This window comes from Protopterus annectens, chromosome 8.part0 (genome assembly GCF_019279795.1).
Source record: "Protopterus annectens isolate FY-2018-M chromosome 8.part0, PAN1.0, whole genome shotgun sequence".
NCBI lineage: Eukaryota > Metazoa > Chordata > Ceratodontiformes > Protopteridae > Protopterus > Protopterus annectens.
In genome coordinates this window covers 1,686,286,392-1,686,313,309 of record NC_056741.1, presented here as the reverse complement: position 1 = coordinate 1,686,313,309, position 26,918 = coordinate 1,686,286,392, and the positions used below count along the sequence as shown (strand labels likewise).

Sequence of the window (26,918 nt, the reverse complement as noted above, 5' to 3'; positions counted from 1 at the left end):
GGGGACAGGAGTGGGATGCAAGTCATGAGTCGGTACATAAAATAACAGGGGGCAGGGTGTTGTAGTCAGGCAGAAGGCAATATTATCGAAATACCAGACTAAGATCACATAAGGAAGCATATCTTCATTAGAAAAGGTGGTGCAAGAATGTAGCATGCTACTACAAGAGTCAGTGGAATGTAGATCCACTGAAGCATTCATGAAGTCCTGACACAGATAATGGAGAACTAAGGGCACCATATGAGTCTAGGTGCATAATGTGAACAGGTATGGATTTTTGCCATTGCTGATACATAGTTTAAGACATAATTTCTGTCATTTTCCTCATAGGAATGCTCAGTTGTACACACTTTCATCCAAACTCATTGTTTTTACCAGCTCTCAAAAAAAAAAAAAAACATAATACATTTGATTAAGGATTCCCATATCTTGAAATATGTATCACAAATCTCCATGTTCTATATTTATCAGCTGTTTGGGATTCTAGTGTTAACCTTGCATAAACTAACAGCTTATGTGCCTTGTGCCATTTAAATAAATTTGTTGTAAAATTAATTTGAAACTGCATTCTTATTTCTTTATAGTAAAAATTAAGTGTATATAGCCAGTCTGGTAGCATAGATGGTTGAAAGTCCTGATTACAGCCTTGTCAAACTAGATTTGATGAGTGGCTCTGGTGACTGACAGATTAGTCTGAGAGGGAAGGTGGATGCATGAGCGCACACAGAAAATGGTGCTTTCAGGCAGAGGTCAAGAAGTATATTGTGATATGCTACAGCTGAGGGGGAAGGTAGCTTGCTAACATCAGCTACAAGCTGAAATGTGGAGGAGACTGGCACAGTCTGCCCATTGCATGACCTCAGAAAAGCTGTCAGGGCTCATGCTGGCAAGTAATTAGTGGTAGGCTAAAGATGGAAAACAAAATAGCTGGAAGATAGACAACATGACTATCCAGGACACATTCAGGCTTCTGGTAGGACCCAATTGCAAAATTAGGGGTCTATATTAAATTGTTGAAATGGCATTACAATTAATGCTGTTACGATGACACAGAATGAAATGCAACAACAGCAAAACCCCAGGTCACTGATTTTTTCCTAGGGAAAAAAATTGATAGACCAACAACACAAAACACACAAGTTAAAACATTTCAAAGTGGGGGGGCTTCACCCCCCCACTCCCCTAACTAAATATGCCAACTCCCATATTGTACTACAGTGGGGTAAAAGGCAATGTCATGGCTCAGGCCAGGTGAGCTGAGCTTTCACTGTTATCACATTTAGCTTTTTATGCGTCATCGAAATGGCATTCACTGTAATGCCGTTTTGACAATTTAATATAAACCCTAAAATTAGTACTAATTCAGGGATAGATTGGAGTGGCTGATGAATGAAGCAATGGATGTGGGTCACTGAAATAGCTGTCATGATGAAATAAGAGAAAAAAAGTTAAAAAACGTAAGTGCATAAAACTATTCTGTTCATTAACAACTCAACAAAATTACTGTTATATCTTGTAGAACTGATCATCTGTGCCACTTTTTATGTAGAGGTATAAATAAGACTTGGTTATTTTTCTGTCATCATTGTTCACACTTTCATGCTTCTGATATTATAAAATGCAACTTATGAATAAATACCATTAAGGAATAAAAAATAATGAAAGGAAACTCAACTTTTTTTCCCCAGAAGGAAGGAATTAATGAAAGCAAATTTTCCATAAAATTGCCTGGAACTATTCTGGATAAAGTTCAACAATATCCTCGCCAGCAAAGAAAGTTTTTATTTCTCAGCATAAGAAGTGCATCTTTGTTTCAGGTAACAATTTTGTGGCTGTTGTTGTGATTATCTATTCAGATTTTTACAAGGAATGTATAACATCATCTTCACAAATGCATATGCATTGCAACAACAAAATCATCAGCAGCTTGGTACTGTCATCACCACTATGATATTTAAAGTATAGAGCCTTGCACCCTGTATCTATTTGTTTTACAATACTTTTACATTCATGCTAACTGAGGGCCATACAAGATGTTTTAAAGCCTGATTCTGTGTCTGCTGCTTCCAAAAAACATGGAACATGCACCCTATTAACAGCCCAACTAAAGAAGCTTGCATTAAAATTCACTAATGTTGTGGCAAGTCTTATCAGTAATGGAAAATTGTTGTATACCAAGGCTACATTTTTCTTGACAACTGCATTAATTTTTTAAATGTGTGCCACACAGTAATTATTTCTTGTTAATGTCATATTGTAAACCTCATTTCAAGTGTATGAGATAAAATGTAATTATGATAACACATAGAAAAGTCCTATAGTCTCTAAAGAGCATATGTCTAAGATGAAATTCAACCTAAGTAGCCTTTCATTGTGGTAAAATCATGGACACTGCAAATCACGGGCAACACAAATATTCCTAGTGAATCTTTTCTCCACCTACTCTAATTTTCTTATGCCCCCTAATGTTGTATGAGCAAAAAAGATTCTCCATATGCAAACACTAGGCTTTAAAAAGAATTCTACCATGGATGGTGAAAGCTGTGGTCAAAAAAGGCTGTTTCCATGACTGTAGAAAAATTGATTTATTTTTGTCTTTGTTGAATTGGTTTAAATGGAATTCAGAGTGAGAAAAGGCCTCATTATCAGTTTATTGCATATCATGGCAGCAGCAAAAATTTTCTGTGACTGCAAATTAACATTTCATCATGTTGGGACAGGCAACCCAACTCATGCATTCTGACACATGCACACATGCACACACAAACACAGATACATTTTGGCACACACAAGAACACTGAAATACCTTTTACCTCTTTCTTTGAGATGATAGAACATCCCAGATGTATCTTCTTTCTTGTCTATGTCCTGTGTACACCACAGATGATTACAATCATCAATAATGCAGAACTTATAGTTTCATTCTTATTATTCTTCAGAAACTGTATTATGATGATAACACACTTTTTAAGGGACTCTCTCAATATTATGCCTAGTATCATCTAGTATTTCTTCTGGCATTGTCTTCACCATGGCCATTTTGAGGTATGGCTATCTCCATATAAGGACACACCTCCATCTACTCAACTTTCCTTGATTTTGCCTTTGCTCTGTTCATCACAACTCACATACTACAGTCAATCTATAATTCCAGACATTAACATTTTCATAATTTTTATAGATTAAAAAGAATAGAGCCTTTTTATAGATTAAAAAGTACAGAGCTTCTACCTTCCTCAAAGACGTGATGTTTGAAGCTCTTTTCCCCTGTTTTAATATCACATATTTAATAGACTTAAGGCATATGTAGAAAGTTCCATAATACACTGTCCATCTCAAAGTAAAGTTACTCAGACATAAATCTTGTTGCGGCAATGCCATTTCTTCAGAATAGGATTTGACAGTTTACTGAGATTACACAAGAAGCAAATTCAACTTGGCTGGCTACAAAGAGTAAATACATGAAACAAAGTACTGGGCGGTTTAGGTGGCACCTTCTGGAATATTTCTAATCATAAATCATGTTCATAAACTGATAGTAGCATCATGCAATCTTCATGTAGTAATGGCTTAATCTGTTACATTTTATAATGTTTTCAATCTCTGAAGAAGTTTCTCATGATCTCACCTTTCCCTTTACACAACCAATGCTGTATTCATTACTGAATTTATAACAAAAGCAAAGACACTACACAATGGCAGACTGTCTGTGTTTGTAACTGCTTCTCCTAGGCAAGCATGTTCTCTTGTCTATAAAAAAGCAGAACTATAATTTGCTCACATCTAAAGCTGCAACACACAGCTGTAGCATAATGTTTTACATAACATATTCTTTTTGGCCTTGATTGCTCAAAAAATAATTCTTATAAAACCCAAGTATATTCCCTTGCCTAGAAATAATGTCTGAAATAATTCCACAAGAGGAAATCCATTCTAGCACTTATATTGTTAATATTTTATCCCATTAACAGTAATACATATACTGTATCCTTGGTATCTAGTGGTAGTGCAGAGGACTAACGTTCTGCTAAAGAGCTATTCGTGAGTGCTGAGAGTACAGGAGCTTATTCATTTTAAGTACCTTTAGGGTATGATATACAGAGTAAGCCTGGTGTTGAGTGCTCCCTCCACAATATTGCAGAATGTGCTTGTTAGTGTAGGGGAGTGTAGTAGTAGTAGTATGACATCTCCATCCCTCACAAGTACATGCACACACACACACACACACACACACACACACACACACACACACACACACACACACACACACACACACACACACACACACACACACACAGCCCTCCCTCACCTGCATACACGTATACACTCATCCATTCATCCATACATGTACACACACACCCAGCCTATCTATCCCCTAACTAACCCATTACTGAACCTATCTAGTCAGATGCACAGTCGCATGCACACGCATTTGGACCTGAAGCCATTTTTGTCTCTGCATACACTCAGACTTGTAGCAACAGTATGCACATGCACACACACATTCTTATCATTATCTTGACACTAAAATCTCTGGGACATACCTTTAATATGATATCACTCATTAGATATCATGGGTAAACATAAACCTTTGGCCATGTTAATTAATAGCTGGCCAGCTTAACTTATGTAGTTACTAATCCACTCAGCTGTGTAAATGCTTTACCACAGGCATTTCTGGTGAGAGAGTACATGGCTAATTAGCACAGGTCACTCCCCTGAAATGCCACATTAACATCTGCAGTAGACCACAGAGGCTGCCCACTATGATATAACTCTTTGTATTACAGCACTGAGGTAGGGCTGTCGCTGAATTGGAAACGGTTATCACGAGGAGGGAAAAATGGCTTAATCCTCTTGGTAACCTTTGCGAATTCCACCCAGTATGTGACTTAACCAAATCATAAATGTTATATAGAATTAAAATAATGTAGAATAACAAATAATCAGAAGACTGCTTACCTAAGATCAGTTCTAGCAATGAACATAATTAGATCTAAATGATCATTTTAATTGCAAACCTCAAAAACAAGTTGAATGACTTAGAACACTGGTAGAGAAAATGTAACTGGCAGAGAAGATATAACCTGTGCATGCTATCATTCTCAGAAAGCAAGAAGGATGGGGATTTACTATTCCTAGAAAATCACCTTGCTAAGTTGGCTAACCTGGACCTGAGCCCCAGAGGGATAGCTAGCTCAAGTAGTACTCTGTACTGGTCCCACAAATTAGTGCTCCACTCCCCAGATTTCAAGCAAAATAAGTAAATAAATAAATAAAGTGCTATACACATGCTGTTCTAACTCTTCTGTACTGGCATTTAGAAAAGGAGGAGTACTGCTTTGTATTGGCACAAGAATAACAGTATAACTCTCTATTTTGAGTAATATCTTCAAGTAAAAACATATATTCATTGAAGTGATTCACAAGCTTAGCCAGCTTCATTGGCATTAATTTATCTGTACCAACATCAGTGACATTCATGTTATTCTTTAATGTACTGTGTCTACAGTGAAAGATAGACTGGAATAGCCTATACATAACATTTTGTCATGAATAGGAATCAAGTCACCTCCTCTAAAACTTTACCCAAGAAAGGAAGGCTGGACTTGTGTCCAGTTAACCAGATCATTGGAATATAAGTTGTCATCTTTCAAGGTAAGAATAATCAAAGTCTTGTATACATGTAAAGCCCCCTCACCAATGGAAAAAAAGCATGCTGAAGAGAAAGGGTAACAACCAGCTTTAGAATATGCTTTTCTTGTATGCTTTTTATTTATGTATGTTTGTATGCATTTGAAATGTGTTGACCAGGTTAACTCTGTTGAGCAGTGCCCATCTTCAGAGGGGAATTTGTGCTTTATTAAAACATTCAGAATGCAAGCAAAGAGAAAATAAAGGAAAACAAACATGCTATAGAAAGTTACAGTGAATTATCCAAAATTACGTAAGTTTGCAATAGTTCATACAATAGGTTGCCATTAATGTTTCAGAACATTGTTTATTTATTTATTTTATTTTACATTTGTTTACCGGGCAAGTCCAACTGGACACAGATGCAGGTGAGAAAAGCTTCACATTACAATACATTACATGAGAGTAAAAAGAAGTAGAACATACATACATATGGCATTTATACACATCAGGACAACATGCTGGTATTAACAAACATACATATAGCATATATACACACAACAGGACATCATGCTAGTGATTAACATTTCTTACAGTAGACAATCAGAGGTACATTTTTTTTTCTATTGCAGTTATGTTTTGTAAGGTAAATGTATACGGGTTTGGAAGCTTTCAGGAAGAAATTGTTTATACATAGCTGTACCTTGACAAATTCTCTTGGTATGGATTAGCCTAATGAGTGGCATGAGCATAGCCAGTTACTTAGATAGTGGGTTTTCAGGAGTTTTTTGAATTGACTAAAGGAGATGGTAGAAGTTGTTTGGCTTGGTAGTGTGTTCCAGGTTTTGGCAATGGTGTTGGCAAAGAGGGACTTACCAGCTTCATTTTTATGTTTGATGACAGTTATGAGGTTCTGGTTACTAGATGTTAAGGGTCTAGAGGGAATGTGGGACTGAATTAGGTGTTGAAGTGCTGGAGTTATCTCAGGAAGGTAGTAGAGTTTGTGTGCTATAGACAGTTGATTGAGTAGAAGTATATGAGGCAACTCAAGCCAGTTAAGTTGCTTAAGGGATAGACAGTGGTGGGACCTATATGAGGCTTCAGTAGCAAACTTGGCAATCTTATTGTAGCAAGACTCCATTTTATTTAGATCAGTTTGGCGGAGATTGGTCAAGATGGGAGAGGCATAGAGGAGGGTGGATAGAAGATGAGCCCTAGCAATGGTTACTTTGGTGCGTTTTGTCATAAACTGTTTGTTCCTGTAGAGGAGACCAAGTTTTTTATTAACTTTCTTAATGGTTTGTGCTAGGTGGATGTCGAACCTCAGGTCATTGTCTATTTATAACGCCTAGCAGTTTAGTGTGTATGGTTGGACTGATTTCAATGTTTTCTTTGGAGCTAATGGTGAAAATTTTATTTAAGGGAGGAGCTCTGCCAGGACTGAAAAAAATTAGTTTGTTTTTTTTGGGATTAAGAAGAAGTTTGATGTTAGTGAACTAAGTTTCAGCTAGGGTGAAGTTATTTTGGGTAAGGGTTTGCAGTTCACTAAGGATAGGGGCAGCACATATGAGGGTAGTGTCATCTGCATATTGTACTATTGAGGCAGTGGAAGAGCATGAAGAGATCTGATTTGTAAATAGAGAGAAAGCAATGGGCCAAGGATGGATCCTTGAGGGACTCCTATGGTTACTGGTAACAGGGGGGACAATTGGTCCTGCCATAGGACTGCTTACTGACGGGCAGATAAGTAGCTGTTGAACCATGATATAGAGGAGGGACTTATATTTAGGGTGGATAGGGTATCAAGAAGCAGACTATGGTTTACCATGTCAAAAAGCTTTTGATAGGTCTAAGAATATGGAAGAAACAAATAGACCCTTGTTTCTGTGGTGGTTAACTATGTTGGTGAATGATAGTAATGCTGTTGTGGTGCTATGGGAAGGTCTAAAGCCATGCTTGGATATGGAGAGTAGGTTGTTATTCTGGGGCTACTGTATTAGTTGAGCATGAACAACTCTTTCTAATATTTTGGATAATGGTGATAGGATTGCTATTGGGCGATAGTTGGTGAGCTCTAAGGAGTTGCCTCCTTTGTGCAGTGTGATGAATTTGTAGTTGTTCATGGGTATATAAATACAAATATAGTTAGTGTGAGTCAGTGTGCTGCTGTATGGGGAGGAAAAGTAAAGAAAGGGAAAGGGCTAACAGAATCCATTGTACACAAAAGAGAGAAAAGGGATGATGAGTAGTACAACAGGGAAATGTCATAAAACATGTAATGGAAGGATTTTCAGGGATTATAGAAAAAAAGATAATTCACTTGCAATGTTAAGATGTTTAGAGAATATGGGCTATATAATCACCAGATTGCCGGAGATATATTATATATATTTGGGGTATGAATGGAGGGATTAGGGGTCTAAATGGAGACATCTAGGGTCCAAATGGAAAGATGAAATCAATAAAAATAAAAGAGTAACATTGCTGGAAATGCATTCATCCTCACCACTTGGTGAGTACCTTCACGTGTTGGACCCCGTTTTTACAAAATCTCACCAAAATGACACTGATATATAGATTGTATTTTATATATCATGGGGAAAGGTAGGTTAAAATGATAAAGAAGATTGGGTGCATGGATCCCAGGATAAAAAAAATGTCCACTCCAGGTGTACAGACTAGTGCAAGGACTAGAAAAAGGGCAGTGTAGAATCCTCAGGACATAGAAACATTCCTACAACAGGGTTAGGCCAGGTTCAGAGGGAGAATGCTGCCCCTGTTGTAGAAGGTAGTCCACAAAAACACAAAAACTGACAGGTTAAAAAACAGCTATAACAATGGCAAAGTGGTCTATAGAGGGTAAGGAAGAAATTGCTTCTATTACTCAAGAAGTCCAGAATTTCCATATAGAAGACATTATTAAAGGAAAGAAAATTACTTGCACAAGAAAAAAACTGTCAAATGCTTCAAAGGGAAATTTGTATTCATCAGTACAACAAATTTATGAAAAAGCATTACATAGATGAAGGAACTTTGGGCCACCTGGAAAGGGATGCAACACAGGATGTATGAAAATATAAAGAACAAATCCCAGATATTTTTGAAAGGTATAAAAAATAAACATGGACATGGGGAAAAAAAGAGAACTGGTATGGTGTAATATTTAAGAAAATGATATATTAAATATCCTAAGAATATATATTATACATTAAACATTAAATATTAATATTAAAGCCAAACTAATCAATACAAAAACATCTATTTTTTTACTTTTTATTATTACTTGTACAGATAAGTACGAGGCTAACTGCCTTTGCAGGCTGTTTTAAGCCTAGCCAAATTTCCCTTTAAATGTGAGATTCAAACCCTGTATCTTCTACTTGCAAGGTAAACACCTTAATCATTATGCTAACATCCCAGTCTTCCAAAGAAATACAAGTAAAGGCAACCAAATATGGAACAGTTCCTTGTATGTGGAACCAGTTCACAATACAGAAAATAAGAAAGCAAGCAGGGAATGAAGAAAATTGAATTAGTAAGGTAGAAGTTAGAAAATAGAAATTGAAGTCCTGGATTGTCTGTGAACTGTCAGATTTACTGTGTAGAATCCAACACAGGCAGAGTTGAACCATGATAGAATTACTCATCCTTAGATTAAGGAGCAATAGGTGGAGTAGGAGGTATTTGGAGAAAAAAATGCCAAGTGGTGATTCTCAGGAGCCTTCTGTAAGTGACTGGTACAAAAGTCCAGTTGAAGCTGCACAGCAAAGGAATGAGCAGGAAACAGTGGCAACAAGGTAATGGTGTGAGGTGATGGACCAAAGGGGCCCCATAGGAAAAAGCAGCATATGAAGGAGGGTAAATCTAAGAGGATATGTCTCAGAAAGATTTTCTGGAACTTTCTATAGATTACTCACACAAAAAAAAACAGACAACAAAGAAGATGTCAACCCAGAAGAAAATTATTTAAGGGAAGACTTACTTGATTTAATAGAGATATTTAGGCATATTAAGATAGGTAAAATAAATTGATTATAGAAAGTAAAGAAGATTCATAATGTTTGAAGACTGGTAAAACAGAAGAAGACAGTAATCAGAACTATGAAGAGAAATTCAAGCGATATAACAGAAATAAACAAAAACTATGACTGCACAGCTAAACCAATAATGAATAAAGTGTTACCCCAAACACATAGAGTAAGAAAGGAAATGAAGGGAGCAAGCAGAATGCCACTGTGGAAGCACTGAAAAGCAAAAATTATACAGCAATTAAGACAAGAAATATCACTGTTAGAGGAATACCGAAAAGGAAACAGATCATCAAAAATACTTAGACAGAAGTGATAAAAGCAACACATTGTATCAAAACAAATCAAGATGCAATAAACTAAAAATATTGGTACAGACTGCTATAAGGTATATAGCCAAATATAAAGGAAAAGTACAAAATAAGAAATTTAGGGATGACCCAAAAGATATTTTATAGAGAATATAGAAATAAGATATAAGTAATAGAAATGCCACAAAAAAGGCACATTTTCGAGAAGTTTTTATGAAGACCATATTGAACATCACAAAGATGGTGAGTGGCCAGAATAATAATTAGAAGAAACATTAAGGAACTCTAATTTAGAGATATGAAATGTGATGAAGGAACTGCCAGAGAAACTGAGACAAATTTAAGAAATGCTCTTAAATGGAAAAACCCAGGCCAAGAACATGGCACCTAACTTCTAGATAAAAGCATTAACATATTTACAAAAAGATTTAGCCCTGAGTAAAGACTTGCTTATATGTGCATCCTGTAGACACCATCCTGGTTAACAACAGGAAAATTACACTCCTTCTTAAGAGTGAAACTGAAAACCATCTTAAAAACTATAGACCAGTAACTTGCCTGCAGGCAATATACAAGCTATATGCTGGAATTGATGCAGAGTTTATAGGCATTTATAAAAAATCAATCATGGCAATAGAACAAAAGGGTAAGAAAAGAAAGTCAAATAGAACCAGGGCTCACTGGTTGTTAACTAAAGTCATTATAGAGAATTATAAAATGTGGAAGAATCTAAGTATGGCATGGATAGATTACAAAAAAGCACTTGACAGCATTCCACAATCATGGATAAATGAACGAATACACCCTACATTAATCAGTTACATTACAGTGACCATGAAACAGTGGCAAACCACTTTGTAATTGAGCTATCATAATAGGCAAATTATTATCCCAGGGATAAAAATTCAAAGGGGAATATTCCAGGGTGATTCTCTGTCCCACTACTGTTTTGTCTTGCCCTTAACCCATTAAGAAGTTTAACACTTACAAGACAGCAGGTGACCAACACAGATTAAAGTAACCAAACTAATGTCACCAAGACCCAAAGGCAGTACTAGCATGAATCTGCAAGAATAACTTCCCAAGATGTGTAGCATATGCTTCTCTCAAAGATTAAACCACTCAAGTCTCAGTGCAAACAGATGCTACAGTAAAACTGCAAATGGCTCATTAAATTATTTATGGTTCCTTTGATCACTCCACTGTTAATTGGATAACTGTGGTAATTCTAGAGCTAATACATGCTGATGAGTGACTTCCGGGGAAGTATTCATTTATCAGACCAAAACCAATCCAGGTTTTGGCCCGGCACTTTTGGTCTGTCTAGATAGACTTGGGCTGATCATGTGTGATAAATTATGTTCTGCAAATCTTGGGAAATAATTTGTGCAGATTCATGTTTGTACTAGTTTCAGGTCTTAGTGACGTCAATTTGATTACATTAAGAAGTTTACTCAACAGATTAGGCTGTTGTTACAGTTTGCTTCCAGAAACTAACCATGTTCAAAGACATTTCATATACTTGTTGTGGATGACTTAAATTGTATAGCTCATCAGGTAGGAGGTGAAGATACAATTACAAATTATTAAAACTTCCTCAGATGATATAAGAATGCCATTTGGTTTTGATAAATATACAAAACAATATTTATAGCAGGAAAGCTGCAGCACCAAGAAAGTATCGATCTGGTTCAGAAATGTGATATAAAAGAACTTGAGCAGAAGGGACTGTATAAATATTTGTGAAAAGATTAAGGAGAGACAATAAAACATGTACAAAGGAGTATAAAACTCAGTAAAGAATATTTCAAAAGACGAAAACTAAAATTGGAAACTGCTTGATATCTAGTAATAAAGTCCAAGCTATAAACCAATTTGTTCTTCCAGTTCTGACTGGTCTCAAAAAGTATTGATCAGTTGAACAGGAAAACAATAAAACATTGGAGAAACAGACAAATGAAGGTTTTGTAAAACTGAACTGGAAACAGTTGCACACCTTGTTGCTGGTTGCGACATACTAATGGTAGAAGGACTGTATACTGAAAGGCATAATAATGTGGCAAGAATGTTGCAATGGGGATTCTGTAAACATTATGGTATTGAAATGGTTGAAAAACACTGGAAACATGAGCCACAAGGCATCATAGAAATGAAGAAGTAGACATCACATGGGATCATCCATTACCAACAGTTCAAAAGATAGATGCTAGAAAACTGGACATAGTGCTCCAAGAAAAGAAGACAAAAGTAGCATTAATCATTGAAATCACCACACCCAGTGACTACAGTGTCTTGCGTACAGAGAGAGACAAAGTCATAAAATATCAGGATTTGCAGGCAGAAATGAGAGCAATGTGGAAGAAAGATACATAGACAGTTCCAATAGTATCAGGAGCAACAGGTCTTATAAGAAAGACTTTACAATTGTATGCTACCAGTACATGCAACTCCGTAAGAATTGCAGAAGGAATCATTACTGGGCATATTGCAGGTGCTGCAAAGAGCACTACTGGCTGACATCAAAGAGTGAAACAATACTAATTTCATGAACTTTAATCACACTTTGACTTAGGAATGGAGTCCATTCCCATCACAATATTAGAAACCCAAAAGATCTGGAGAAATTAAGAGGAGGAAAACAAGAAAAATGCTTTAGGCTTATTAAACAATATATAAAAAATCAGTATATACCAAGATTATATATTCCTTGCTGGGGAAGGAGGTATGGGCCTCCTTGAAATTGATTACATGTATAAATCGGAAATTATGGGACTGCATACATATCATCTCTTTTCACTGGATCCAAACACAGTGAAAGTTTTAAAACATGAGGAAAAGAAGCCTTAAGATGACATTTTATTTTTTATTTATTTTATTTTATTTGCATTTGTTTAACCAGGATAGTCCATTGGGCCCAAAGAACCCGTTTTCAATGGAGTCCTGGGGAGAAAAGCTCCACATACAGATTACACAAGGATGAGGATATACATATACATTACATTTGAGTTAAACTTTGTACAATGCATGTGATTAAACATGTAGAGAGAGCTAAAAAACACAGGTTATATGGACTATGCTATATATATATATATATATATATATATATATATATATATATATATATATATATATATATATTTTTTTTTTTTTTTTTGAGGAGAGTCAGTTCGTATGCTGGTAGCCAATGAGGAATGCTACCTGGGATTTTGAGTGACAGAAGTGAAAAGTAGTAGTGTAAAGAGTAGGTTATGACAGAAGAGAAAAGTAGTAGTGTAAAAAGTAGGTTATTAGGGGTGAGATCAGTATACTGGTAGCTCAAGAGTAGTGCTACCTGGGGTATAGAGTGAATGAAGAGAAAGAGTAGTAGAGTAAAGAGTAGGTTATGAGGGGTGAGAGCAGGAGCATGCCCATGTGGAGGTTAGATGGGAGTGGAGTGATTTTTTAAAGGATGGGAGGCTTGTAATGGTATGAATGGAGGGAGGAAGGGAGTTCCATAAGCATGCTAGTGAGAAGGACAGGAGGTTTTGTCCAGGAGGGTGGAGGGGTCTGTGAATTTCTATGAGGTTTTGATTGTTTGATCTTAGATGTTGTTGAGTGTAGTACATTTTAAAGGTAGAATAGAGTGCGGGGCAGAGGGATGGCTGGAAAATCAGTTTGTGAGCATATGTGAGTTGGGTGTAGGAGAGGTAGTTGGGTAGTTCTAACCAGTTCAGTTTGTGGAGTGGTTCACAATGGTGGGTTGATGATTTGCTGCAAGTGGCGAATTTGGCAATTTTATTGTAACAAGAGGATAGTTTGTTTTTGAGGGAGAATTGTAGGTTAGAAAGAAGAGGTGCCCCATAGAGAAGGGAGGGTAGGAGAAATGTTGTAGAGAGAGTAATCTTAGTAGCTGAGCTGAGGAATCGATTGTGACGGTAGAGCATGCCAAGTTTTTGGTGGGTTTTCTTTATGTTTTGTAGTAGATGGGAATTGAATTTAAGCTTGTCATCAATTTGAACTCCTAATAGTTTGGTTTCTGATACAAGCTCAAGGGGGATGTTATTTTGGCTGTAGATGGAGAATGATTTATGATCAATGTTAGTGGTTTTTGAAGGAGTAAATATCATGAGTTTGGTTTTAGCAGCATTATGAGCTAGATGGTTGTCTTTCATCCACTTTTCAGTGGTGGAGAAAGCTTCCTTGGTTAGCTTTAAAAGAGTTGGGATAGATGAGGCAATGCAGATGATTGTGGAATCATCTGCATATTGTATAATGTTAGCCTGAGGGATAGCGTGGAAAAAGTCATTGATGAAAATATTAAAGAGAAGGGGGCCCAGAATAGAACCTTGTGGAATACATGTTGGGGTATTCAGAAAGAAGGAGGTAGCTTTTTTCCACTTGACTGCTTGTTGTCTATTGGAGAGATAGCTGTTAAACCAGTTGAGTGAAGAGAGAGAAAGGTTTAGATTAGATAGTTTAGTAAGAAGTAGGTTATGGGAGATAGTATCAAAGGCCTTAGAAAGATCGAGAAGAATGGTAGATACAATGAGTCCAGAATCTCTAGCTTTATTCACAGTTTCAAGGAAGGATAGGAGGGCTGTCATAGTACTATGATGCGGTCTGAATCCGTGTTGGGTAGGGGTTAGTAGATTGTTGTCCAAGAGATGGGGAAGGAGTTGAAGGTGGATACATTTCTCAAGGACTTTAGAAATGGGTGAGAGGATGGCTATGGGACGGAAATTGGAGATGTGAGTATTATTTCCTCCTTTGTGTAGAGGGATGATGTAAGCTTTTTTCCAGGCTTCGGGAACTAAACCTTCTTGGATAGAGCAATTGATGAGGATACTGATAGGGAGGGCAATGGCATCAGCAGCTATACTGTGGTAGTATGAGGGAATGTTGTCTGGGGCATTGGTACATGGTTTTAGTTTCTGTAGGAGTTTTCTTATAGTAGAAGTAGGAGTAGGTTTCATCAAAAATGGAGGGAGTTAGGATGGGGATGAATGAGAGAAAGGAGTTGGAGGGGGAGATTGGTTGTGAGTAGAGGGGGTAGGGGTTGGATTATTAAGTGTAAAAGAAGAAGTAAGTTTAGAAATGGAGTCTATGAAGAAAGAATTGAATTGGGTAGCAAGATCCGTGTTTTGTATATCTGGGCTGGGGTTTGGGTTTTCTATAGTGCCAGGTTTTAAGAGTGAAGTTATACCTGTCCAGAATTTTTGTGGGTTTGTTTTATGATTGTTTTGAAGTTGGATAAAGTAGTTTTGGCGGTCTTTTGAGATAAGCTTTTTTACTGAGTTATGAATAGTTTTGTATTTATTGAGGTTAGATGTGGATTTGTTTTGCTTGTATTGTGCCCATGTTTTATCTCTAAGTCGCATAGTAGTAAGTGTATTTTTTTGTTAACCAGGGGGTGGTTTTCCTTTTTATTCTTTTGGTTATTAAGGGAGCATGATTATTTAGGATGTCTAGGAAGATAATATTGAAGTGAGTTACTGCATTTTCAAGTGGTAGGGTTTTTAAGGGAATCCAGTTAATAGATTTAAGGGAGCTGGAGAAAGCTTCAGGGTTAAAGTTTTTATGGCATCTGGTAGTTATGAGTAACTTGTAAGGGAGTTGGTAGATGTCTAGTGAAGATGGGAAGATGATCACTGAGGGGGTCAGGAAGGGTTCCATTGTCAGTGTAGTTATGGGGATGGGAGACTAGAATCCAGTCTAAGATATTGCCATTTGAGAAGTCTTTGGATGGTCTAGTTATTGAGTTGATTAGTTAAGAATAGTTGTAAAGGTTGATGTTGAGGGGGTGTGTAGGTGACTGTATGGAAGACCAATTAATATTGGTATCTCCCATGAATATAGTTTCATTACAGATGTTAGTTGATAGCCAGGAGAGGATGTTTTCAAGTATTGTGATATTATCTCCAGGGGGAATGTAGAGAGAGGCTATATATATAAATTTGTGTTTATTCATCTGGGGATGAGCTAATATTAGTTCTGCATTAGAGAACTGGGGAATGACTTTGTTATAAGGTGTTAAGCATAGGGAGGAGGAATAGAGTAGAGCTACTCCACCACCCTTTTTGTGGGTACTGTCTGATCTAATGATTGAGTAGTTTGGTGGTAATATTTTGGCATTCTTTATATGGGGTTTTAGCCAGGTTTCAGAAATGTCTAGGATGTCAGGTTTGTTATGGAGTACCCATGCATGAAGGTTAGGGATTTTGTTCACTAGGCTTTGTGCGTTAAGAAATGTAAATAGGATAGATTTAGAATTTGAGGAGGAGTGGTTTGGACCTGGGTTAGGGTGTATATTGCCGGATAAAAGTAATGCAGTAAGAAGTTGAGTTAGGTAGTAGAGGTATTTGGGTTGTTTTGTTTGAGTGGAGTGAGTAGAAAGATTAGAGGGAGATATGGAGAATGGAGAGGGTGTAATGGTTTTATGAAGAAGGATTAGTCATTAGTGAAAACATAGGTTGTTGCTGAGGGGATAAAGGTTAGGAGAGATTTGGTTATTATAGTAGGATTTTGATGTGTGGAGGTGAAAGGTTGTGTGTAAGTGAGTAGAGTGGTCGATGAGAGTAGGTTGGGTAAGAAAGTAAATATAGGTGAGGCTTAGAAGGAGTAACATTTGAATTGGGAGGGATAAATATTTTAGAAACATGTTATGGTCTTGGTAAGGTTTGTTTTGAGAAAGATGAAGGGAAGTTGTCATGTGAGTATGGATAGATGATGGGAGGGGACAGGGAGAGGAAGGGGAGGGGTTTGATAGTTTGAGAGGAAGTAGGTGTGGCTTAGTGGGTATACAGGTAGAGGTAGTAGGGGTGGTTGGGAATTGGGGGTAGGGTAGGGGAGCAGAGTGTGCCCGTAGGGCGAATGGAGCGGGTTAGAGCAAGTAGTGGAGGATTCAGCAGAGACAATCAGTGAACAGTAGAAGCCCAGGGAGAAGCAGTGGAGCAGGTAAGTAGCTTCTTAGTAAGGCAGGTAAGGTATGGGAAAGAGGAGAGTGAACAGGGGAAGCAAACTGAATTAAAGTCTAAGGTAGGTAGATGATGAGAAGAGTATGGACTAGGAGCAAATAGAGAGTAATAAGAGCTGAAACTAGCAATAACTGGGGAGAGAGTGAGGGCACAAAGGCTAGAATGCACTGCTGCCTAGTGGACAGAGTAAAAGTACAACAGGTAATCAGGAACAAAAGTAGGCAGGGAAGGATAGTTTCAGCAGTAAGGAGACTATCAGGAGTGTTTAGTCAGGGAGAGGAGCCTGGCTGCTGGCTTTCCTGTCTCAGTGGGAAAGTTAGTTTACACAGCTTTAATCACAAGGCAAAATACAATGGGTCTGCTTTCAATAAGGGTCAATGGAGAAACATACTTTGAAATATCTGTGCAAACAGAAGAAAGCACTGGGCAGTAGAGACAAAAGGTCCAATTTGGTGAGACTTGAAGTGGATCAGAGGGTCCTTAGAAGCCAGGTAGGTCCTTAATTGCAAGGTAGAGATAGAATGCTAGAGGGGTGCGAAGGTAAGAAGAAAAGGTATTAATAATGCACTGAGGCAGCAATAAAGTGTCTTTAGTATACTGCTAAGATGGGATAGGTCAACAGTTCTACAAGCATTAATAAAATAAAATATTAATTATACATTCTTACAGCAAATGCTCAGAGAAATATGCTAGGTGAAAAACAAAATGCAGTCTGGCAGCAATACTAAATCCCTGCAGGTAAATATTGGAGAGTAACTGTAATCACATGCAATACTGTTCAGATAAATAAAACTGTAAGTATAAACAATGGTATTCAGATCAGTATAACAAAGTGGTATAACAATGGAAAACGCACTGGTTTGTAGTAGCCAATTCAAGACAATCCTCACTTAATTTAGCACTAGTTTGTAGTAGCTAATTCAAGACAATCCTCGCTTAATTTAGTTTGTAGTAGCCAATTCAAGACAATCCTCGCTTAATTTAGCAGATGCATTTCTGTGTAAAATGGGAAGGGAAATCAAAGCAGAAAAAGATAACTGAATGTGCCAACAAACAAAAGAAATAATATAAGAGAAAGGATCAGATGAGAAGGAAAGAAAATCGGAAAATCTACAAATATAGAGACCAGTAGAGAGAGCTCCTGAAACAACCTTATGCTGACCAAGATTTGTTGCAGAAATTGTTAAGGAAAGGTGAACTGAAATCAAAAGATAAAAGGCTAATAATGGTGATCCAGGATAGTGTATTACGTATTTTAAAGTCCATCAAACATGTTGAAGAAACAGGCAAATGCAAGTTTTGTAAAAAATGTGGAAACAGTCACATAGCTTGTTGGGTGTCAATGGACCTGTATACCAAAAGATTGTTGCATTGGTGATTGTGCAAACAGTACACTACAGAAGTAGCTGAGAAACATTGGAAACATGAGCCATTAAACATTATAGAGAATAAGGAAATGATATAAACTTCATATCACATGGGATCACCCATTACCAACAGTTCAAACAATACATAACAGAAAACCAGATATAGTTGTGCATGAAAAGAAGACAAAAGTTACATTGATCATTGAAATTGCTGCACCCAGTGATTATAATGTCTTATGTACAGCAAGACATAACTAGATTTGAAGGCAGAAATGAGATCAAGGTGGAAGATACTCAGATAGTTCCAATAGTAATATGACCAAGTGGTTAAATAAATAAAGATTTTACAGTGGAACTTAGATATGCTAGCAGTACATGTAACTCCACATGAATTACAGGAGGGGGCAATTCTTGGCACAGTCAGGTACTGAGAAGAGTACTTTTAGCTAAAGTCAAAGACTGAAAATACAATATCAAGAACTTTAATCATTCTCTTATGTTGGAATTTCAAAAACATGGAGAAAGCAAGCAGTGTGTGATAGTGATAACATTCTGGTTTAACACACTGGATTACCTCTTTTTGAGATTGCTCTGCAAAAAGGAAATTACCCAATATTGCTTTGTCAATGACATAGACTTCCACCATTGGGTATGTTTGTGAAGACTTTTCCTGAATATCCTGTAGTCATTCTCACTCCTAAAACCTTGGGGAGTTTATGTGCCTGGAGTAAGTAATTAAAGGTATCCAAGTGACAGTCATAGTATTATTTTTTAATTAATTTATTTATTTAACATTTTGTTTACCAGGAAAGTCTGACTTGGAATGAAGTCAATTTTCAGCAGAAGCCTGGGGCAAAACGCTCCAGATGCATGTCTTTGTGACATGGGAGGAAACTGGAGTACCTGGAGGAAACCCACACAAATGCAGGGAGGACATGCAAACTCTGGCACAGAAGGCACCCCAGCTGAGAATTGAACTGGAGAACCTCTTGCTGTGAGGTGACAATGCAACTGCTGCACCACTGCACCATCAGAACACAAAAAGACTTGGAGAAATTAAGCATAGATAAATTAATGTATCAGTGAAGTAAAAGTGACTTGAAAAGGTTGAGAAGGTGGTAGTTAGGTGGTAACCTCACAGAAAATGTAACATTGATGTTTTATTTTATTTTTATTTATTTTAAATTTATTAACTGGGTAGGCTGACTGGAAAATTATTAATTTCAGCCACAACCCAGGGCACAGGTAATATCCAGTGAAGGAATGCAACACAATTCCTACACAAAAATAATTTAAAAACATGGAGATAAGGTAAAACATACAATTGTAGGGAGAATAAAGCTTATATGAAAGGTATACCAAAATGTGGTCCACTAGTAGATAGAGACAAACAGCATACATTGAAGAAGCATGTAAAACTAAGGAAAGTAAGAAAAATGTACTATACGATATAAAGTGGGCTAAAGATTGGAGAGGGAGACAGTGGTAATCAGTAACAATGAGGCTATAGAGACATGGGAAGAAATGATTATGTAACTATCAAGTTGAGTGAAGAAGGACACTTGTGAAATGTGAAGGATATTGAAGAAATAACAGAGATAAGTGGGAGAAAAAGGTAGCTACAGGGAGAGTAATGGATGATGGAAGAAAAAATATTATGATAGCCAGAGGAGTAAAAAGGATGGAGGAGGGAGAAAGCAAGAACGGTATATGATATTGCTAATGTTCAGATTTAACATACTGGATTACTTTTTATTAGGCTTGCTCTGTGAAAGGATTATGTCTTAGAATACAAAGAAAATTGGCAAAAATCACTTTCTCATTGGAAGAGACTACTATCCTTTAGGTGTTTTTTTCTTTTTTTTTAGATTTTTTTTTTCTGAATACCCTGTAGTTATTCTCGACCCTAAGAAACTTGGGGAGCGTATTCCAGTTGCTGGAGTAATCAATTATAGTTATCTCGGTGCTAGGATACCATTTTGAAAAGGTAGGGTTTATAGAATCATTTAAAAATGGTAAGATTATTAAGTATTTGAGTAAGTTTGAAGGTGACACAGTTCTCATATTTAGGTAAGAAGATGCACGGTGTCCTAACCCCAACTCTAATGCAAGTTTGGTCAGTGTAAAGTTGACTTTTGCTGTTCACTTTGTATAGTGCTTCTGCAATAGTGAAATAAATGCAATCTTTTTTTTATAGAGTTTAGAGTTTATAGAGTAACCTGAGTGTGAAGAAGACATTATTTAGTTTTAGCATGTTTTCCTTAAGCTATCCAATATATGGTACTAATAACACTTTGGGTAATACTGTTAGTTACTGACTGTTCTTCCAATTTTGCTATTTTTAGTAAGTGGATTCTAGGTTTTTTGAATGATTGTTAAGGTTATCTATGTCATTGCATTGTTTGGTACAATGAGTTATATATTAAGCATTTCTCTAGTGTTAGAGGATAAACATTCATTACTGAGATAGAATGATCTGAGTTGTTTGTAACAGTGTTTAAATATTCAGCTAACACACATAGCATTTGCATATGTGTGAACAGGAATAGTTTGTTTTTGGCAATACATTTTTTAATGGTAGATTTGTCAGTGTATTATAGAACTTTAAGTCATTTATGGTATTGGTGTATCTTGTTTGTGAAGGTGGCAAAGAACAGTGGGCCAAAAGTGGAACCTTGTGACACCGCAGTCTTAGAGCTGAATGATTTAGGTAGGGAGTTTTGTCGTGCTATTGTTTGGGTGCTGCCTGCTAAGTAAGACTGGAACCAGTTTAGCACTGTGTGTAAACAGCCTATTTTCATCCATAATGAAAGTAGTAATAGTAGTTGGTTTAACTTGTCTGTAGCATAGATAAGTTAATAATCTGTTCTTACAGTTGACTGCAACTGTGAATGCAATCTGCAATTGGGAATGGCAGTGGGAGCATGGAAGGAGACTGGTTAGGGTAGTATACATTGGGGGCATTGAAGGAAAGAGAAGTGTCTCTAAGAGTCTGTCCTTTTCCAGGTGTAGTGATTGCTGTGGGACTACTGTCTGGTTTACTAGACAGGAGGTCCTTGTACTGCACTATTGTGTCCACAACAGTACCTTTTTGCTGGGCCCCTGTTTTTCACAGAGCCTGCTGTGTGGCACAACTGACTGCCTGATGGTATAACTGGGTGGGCAGGCTGGGCTTGTTAGCTTTGGTTGGCTTGCTAGGACAAGGTTAACTCTGACTCCAAACCCGGGCAGATGGAGCTTGTTAGCCTATCAGCAGTTCATCTAGGAGAAGGCAAACTCTGATTCAAAATCCACAGTCTGGCCATTGGATGATGGATCTGCTGGAGAGTGGTGGGTGGCTGGGAATTTGGAGGTGGGAGCAGAGCAAACCTCCCATGTAATGGTATTCAATCAGTTTGCACATGCACAGGCCAACACTATAGTCAACTCAATGATGTAACTAGGTATGGGAAAGGCAGAAACTAAAATGCAAAGGACATACCTCAAAGTGGGTAACTGTGTAACTGTTCAAGCATGTAGTAGTTGGAAAAGTATTTTAAAGCAACAGCTAAGCCTACATTTCCAGGCTAACTGCCTAAAAGCAGTGGAGGAAAACAGTATTGCAAAGGCCAGTGGCACATACTGTAGTGGAAACTCAGAATTTAAAACAGCCTGCTAATAAACTTGTGGGAAGTTTATTAATATACCTTTAAGTAGCTGTGTAGCCTGAAAGCTGCTCTGAAACAGTCAGTGTCACTCTGCAGGGTGAGGAGCCATTTTCTGCATGTAGTGATGGAAAAAAAAGCAGGCATTCTACAATCCATAGAAAAGAAAGCAACTTAGATATGGTATGGCTGGCAAGAAAATGGAAAACAGTCACTGAGTAGAGAAAGGGTTAGTCAGTGCAAGAAAAACAGATTGAGGCATAAGAAGCTGAAATAGAAACATAAAAAATAAGTTGGGAAAGGAGTAATGAATATATATATATATATATATATATATATATACGTATGTATGTATATATATATATATATATATATATATATATATATATATCACTGGTGTACTTGATAACACATAACTCTTTTTTGTTTGTTTTCTTAGCTAGATCATGCTAGTCATGTTTATTTTTGTTGTATGTTTCTGTACTAGCTGATCTCTGCTCATTGTGTGTATATATATATATATATATATATATATATATATATATATATATATATATATATATACACAGACCTTGCATATTTACATACATATACTGTAATAGTATGGATACAGCTATATAAATACCTTCCATATGCAATTACATCCTACCATCCACAACCCCTTTGCTAGTGTTATTGAAACTGATGCAAGTAAGGAAAAAAAAAATAAGAAACTTGGGAGCTGTAAGTGCTTTCACCTAACAGTAAGTAGATGAAGCTTCATCAGATCAGTGTATGGCTTCAAGTGCATTCATATGGTTAACTACACTAAATAATAAATGTGTACATGACAGACCAGAAAAAAAAAATCAACAGATATAGCAATATTAAACTATGAGTGTATGAAAACCAGTATTAAAATATTGCATACCTTAATGCAGGAAAGTTTTAACTCTTATGCTTACTAGTAATACTATTCCTGACAATTGCATTGGAATTTGAAATGGGAGGATTCTGTTTTAGAAAGCAATGTTACGTATAAATATAAAAGTGCTTCTAACCCTATGATGTTAACTTACCTAGTTTTTTCCTACCTTATCCTGTAGTAGTCAACCAATGTGAATACAATGTCAATTAAAAATACAATGAAGGAATACAAAAAATACAGTATCTAACTGTTGGAAAACTGGACCATAATAGTTTTTACTAAGTTCAAGTACAGATTTGATGGACCAGATTGTGTTGACTCCTGGGTGTCAGTAAGCTTTTTGGTAAATTTGCTTCTCTAGTTCTTTTTTCTCAGGTATAGCTCCTCTGTTGCTTTCACGTGAGACACGTGTTACTTTCTCCACTGTGTGGAACACAAATTTCTTAAAGTTTCTGCAGTGTAGAGCATGTCGAGTTAGTTTATTATTATTTTATATATAATAATTTATTATTACGATCTTTTAGTCAGATATTTGATAAGTATTTAATAACTCATTGATAGTCTTGCCTATGTAGAAAGCTCTACATGCTATGCAGTTGGACGTGTAAACTACAAACTTGTTTTTGCAGTCATCTCTCACTGTTCTTTTTTATCTCTTTGATTTTGGACAATAAAAAGTCCCAGCATCTGCATCCTGACAGCACACAGGTAAAGTGCCAGCATCTGACTCTGTAGGTGGAAAAGCATGTCCTTTATGATAGATGAAAGTCGCCTCAGGGTTAAGTATTTTATTAATGGACTGGATTCCATAGATGATGCTCCAGTTTTCATGCATGGTACATTGCATATTTCTCCACTATCTCTAGACATCTCTGCAAAGGTTTTTTGCAACAGGCACTGGTACAAGACACACTGACTGGAGGCTCACTGGTTCCCATGGTGGGAACTACATTTAGTTTTATGGCACTTAGGACTCATGATTCTGACAGTATCTTATAATATATCTGCTTTGACAGCATTTAGATGGAACAAACTGAAATATAAGTTAGTTATGTCTTTCCCAATTTAACCATGTTTGGTTCACTGTCATAGAATGGTGCAGTTTATCTTAGAAGTAGCACATACAGTGCCCTTTCTTTTCTCTCTGAACACACTTATAATTGATATATTGCTAGAAAGTTGAATTCATCCTGTCATGGAAAGGGTGGTATGCTCCTGACATAAAGGATACAAGATAGGTACTCCCATTCACAGGTTCAGCCAGACTATCCTGACTAGCTATAGTTATAATTACTACATTATAATACTTTAAGACTGTAATTTGACTGGTTGTCATACATTTTTCAGTACTTGTTGCTCCATCTAAACATGGCAGCATCGACTTATGACATTGCAGATACACTGATGTACTAATAGTTATACATAGCCAGGGACAATATTTATATAAAGTTGTTGTTTTCTTTCGGCTTTTTCCTGGTAAGGGGTCACCACTGTGGAACTCCGGTCCGCTAATGATTGGCAGTAGATTTTTATGAAACGCTGAGGTGCCAACTCGATGCCCAACCTTCAACGAAGGCATGCCCATTTACGCACGCATGTCTTTCGAATGCTACCCAACTGCGGGGAGGACATGCAGACTCCACACAGAAGGCACTCTCAAGCCAAGCTGAGAATTGAACGGGAGAACCTCTTGCTGTGAGGTAACAATGCTACCGCTGTACCACCGTGGAATACGACAATATTTAAAGTATTTGTATTAATTAGGCAGTAGCCATCTAGGATAGGAGTACAGCACATAAGTTATAACCTATTTGCATATTGAAAGGAGAGTCACGTCACCGGGAATGAAATGATTTTTGGGGTAAATACCTATATGAAAAACATGTCCCATTTTAGAAAAAATGAAAATATGTAGAGCAGCCAAGCCTAGTTTTGGGTACATGTGTTCAGACAGGATAGTGTGCATTTGTAAGGATCAGGGAAGAACATTTTTGCAGCAGATATTTTGCAATATTTGACACACACAAAGCAGAATTTTTCCCAGGTTGAAAATTTAACAGTTCACAAGTAGCAACATTTAATGCATCTCTGATGGCTGTTAATGCTAGGAGAATTAATCATAAAGTGTCTTACTAGAAAATGTGCTTCTTTCCCACAAGATTGATGTTGTTTGTGACACATGGTTAAAGAACAATGACTGGACAGCAGTTGTTAGGCTATAAATAATTTTTACTGTAACAGACATTCTGACAAAAATATCATCTTCTCATAATTTTTATACATAATTACTTACTTGACTATGAGCTATTAAACCCTATCTGTACTCCTATTCTATATGCTTGCATGCTTTTGTGAATTTAATCTCATTGAATATTTTCATTATGCCTGGGAGTGCTTTCCCTTTTCTGTATAGTTCAGTTGTATGATATACTTACCCTGATACTTTGTATATAATTTTCTTTCTATGAATTATATAAATTGTAATTTTTTTGTTTGTTTCTTTGTGAGCTTATGAATTATTACTATGCAATTATTTCTTCTGTGGATATACATACTTAAATTCTTCCCCTTATACAGTTCTCCACTATGACTTTATTTAACAACAAAAGATCCTTTGTTCCATATGACTTTCTTTTATTGCTCTTTTGTTCTATTGCCATAATTGAAAAAACAAATAGCTGCAATATAATAATCCAATAGGAAAGAAAAACACCAGTTAATGCGATGGCAGAACAATATGCTCAATGTTCAAGTTTGCATAGATGGAATACGGTTGCAACTACTAGGCAGTATTCATTTCACCAAAAATCAACATCCATACGGGATAGTTTAAAACAGTTTATTAACAAACAGCAATGGCAAGCGCTTTCACCATAAAAGGCTTCCTCAGGCCAACTGCACAGACTGACTCAACCTCTTGTACCGTAGCTCCACTTTTCCTTTATACCTATACTGAACTTTCTCACCTATCTACCTTGCTTATTTCACTATTTTCAAGGCTCTCTCCTTCCACCTACTCACATCCAAACTACCCTTACCTTTCATATCTCCTCTGATTGTTTTCCTTGTATCCACTCCTCAGTGGGTCTACCCTCCGTTAGCCCTCATGGCTCACTTCTCCCCTACCCTACCCCCAATTCCCACCCACCCCAGTGTCTCCAACCTTATACTTGCCTTGCCACACCCCCTAGTATCTTATCACCTATCACACTACTTACTCATTTCACACTTCCAAACCTACCTAGCACCGTCCACACCTCCTCCCTCAACACTCCCTCCAAACACCACACCCATTTTACTTCTTCCAGCACTATGAAACCTAATACTTCAATTCACCTTAACATACTGTGTTCATTCACATTCCTAAATTTCCTGGTTATATCTTACACCCTTACCTACTATGAAAACCTAAGTCTGTCAGAGTCCCTTACATTATCAAAGCAAACTAACCCTACTCCCTTCCCAACCACAATACCATATCCTACCCTGCCATCATCATCCCCATACCTTCCTCCCCAGTTTCACCGAATAAACCACAACAAATACTATAAAACCAGAAAGCTCTACCTCACCTACTCAAAATACACACAAATACTTCCCTCCCCTCTCCTGCTCCTACTTGTTCATGGGGACATACATCCCAACCCTGGCCCTAACAACTCCCTTCCACTTACCCTCACTGACCAAAATACTAACTCCATGAAATCCCCCTTTTCTCCCAACTCACTTTCAGTTGCTCACCTAAATATTCGTAGCATAACAAATAAAATCACCCAGCTCCATGCCCTAATTGACCTCTACTCATTTGACATCCTCTGCCTAACTGAAACCTGGCTTAAACCAGCTATCAAAGACAATGAAATTACCCCACCTGGTTACAGTATCTTAAGACTCGATCGCCCAAACAAAAAAGGTGGGGGAGTTGCCATACTTTATAAATCTGAATTACAAATTAGCCTGATAGACTCCCAACCTCCCTCCCCTACAAATGCTGAACTCCTTTGCTCCAAACTTCAGATTAATAAGAACAAAGCAATGTACATTATGTGTTGCTACATCCCTCCCGGGAAAAAT

The 26,918-nt window shown here is 37.1% G+C and overlaps 1 protein-coding gene across 1 annotated transcript in view; it reads left to right on the top strand.

Moving 5' to 3' along the window:
* LOC122808532 overlaps positions 1-24,257 on the top strand; it is a 1,295,413-nt gene extending 1,271,156 nt beyond the window's left edge. Inside the window, exons 6-7 of the mRNA XM_044079486.1 lie at positions 1,689-1,817; positions 24,192-24,257. Of these exons, the coding sequence (XP_043935421.1) occupies positions 1,689-1,817; positions 24,192-24,257 (195 nt within the window). The remainder of the gene's footprint in view (positions 1-1,688; positions 1,818-24,191) is intronic.
* Positions 24,258-26,918: the final 2,661 nt, after the last annotated feature.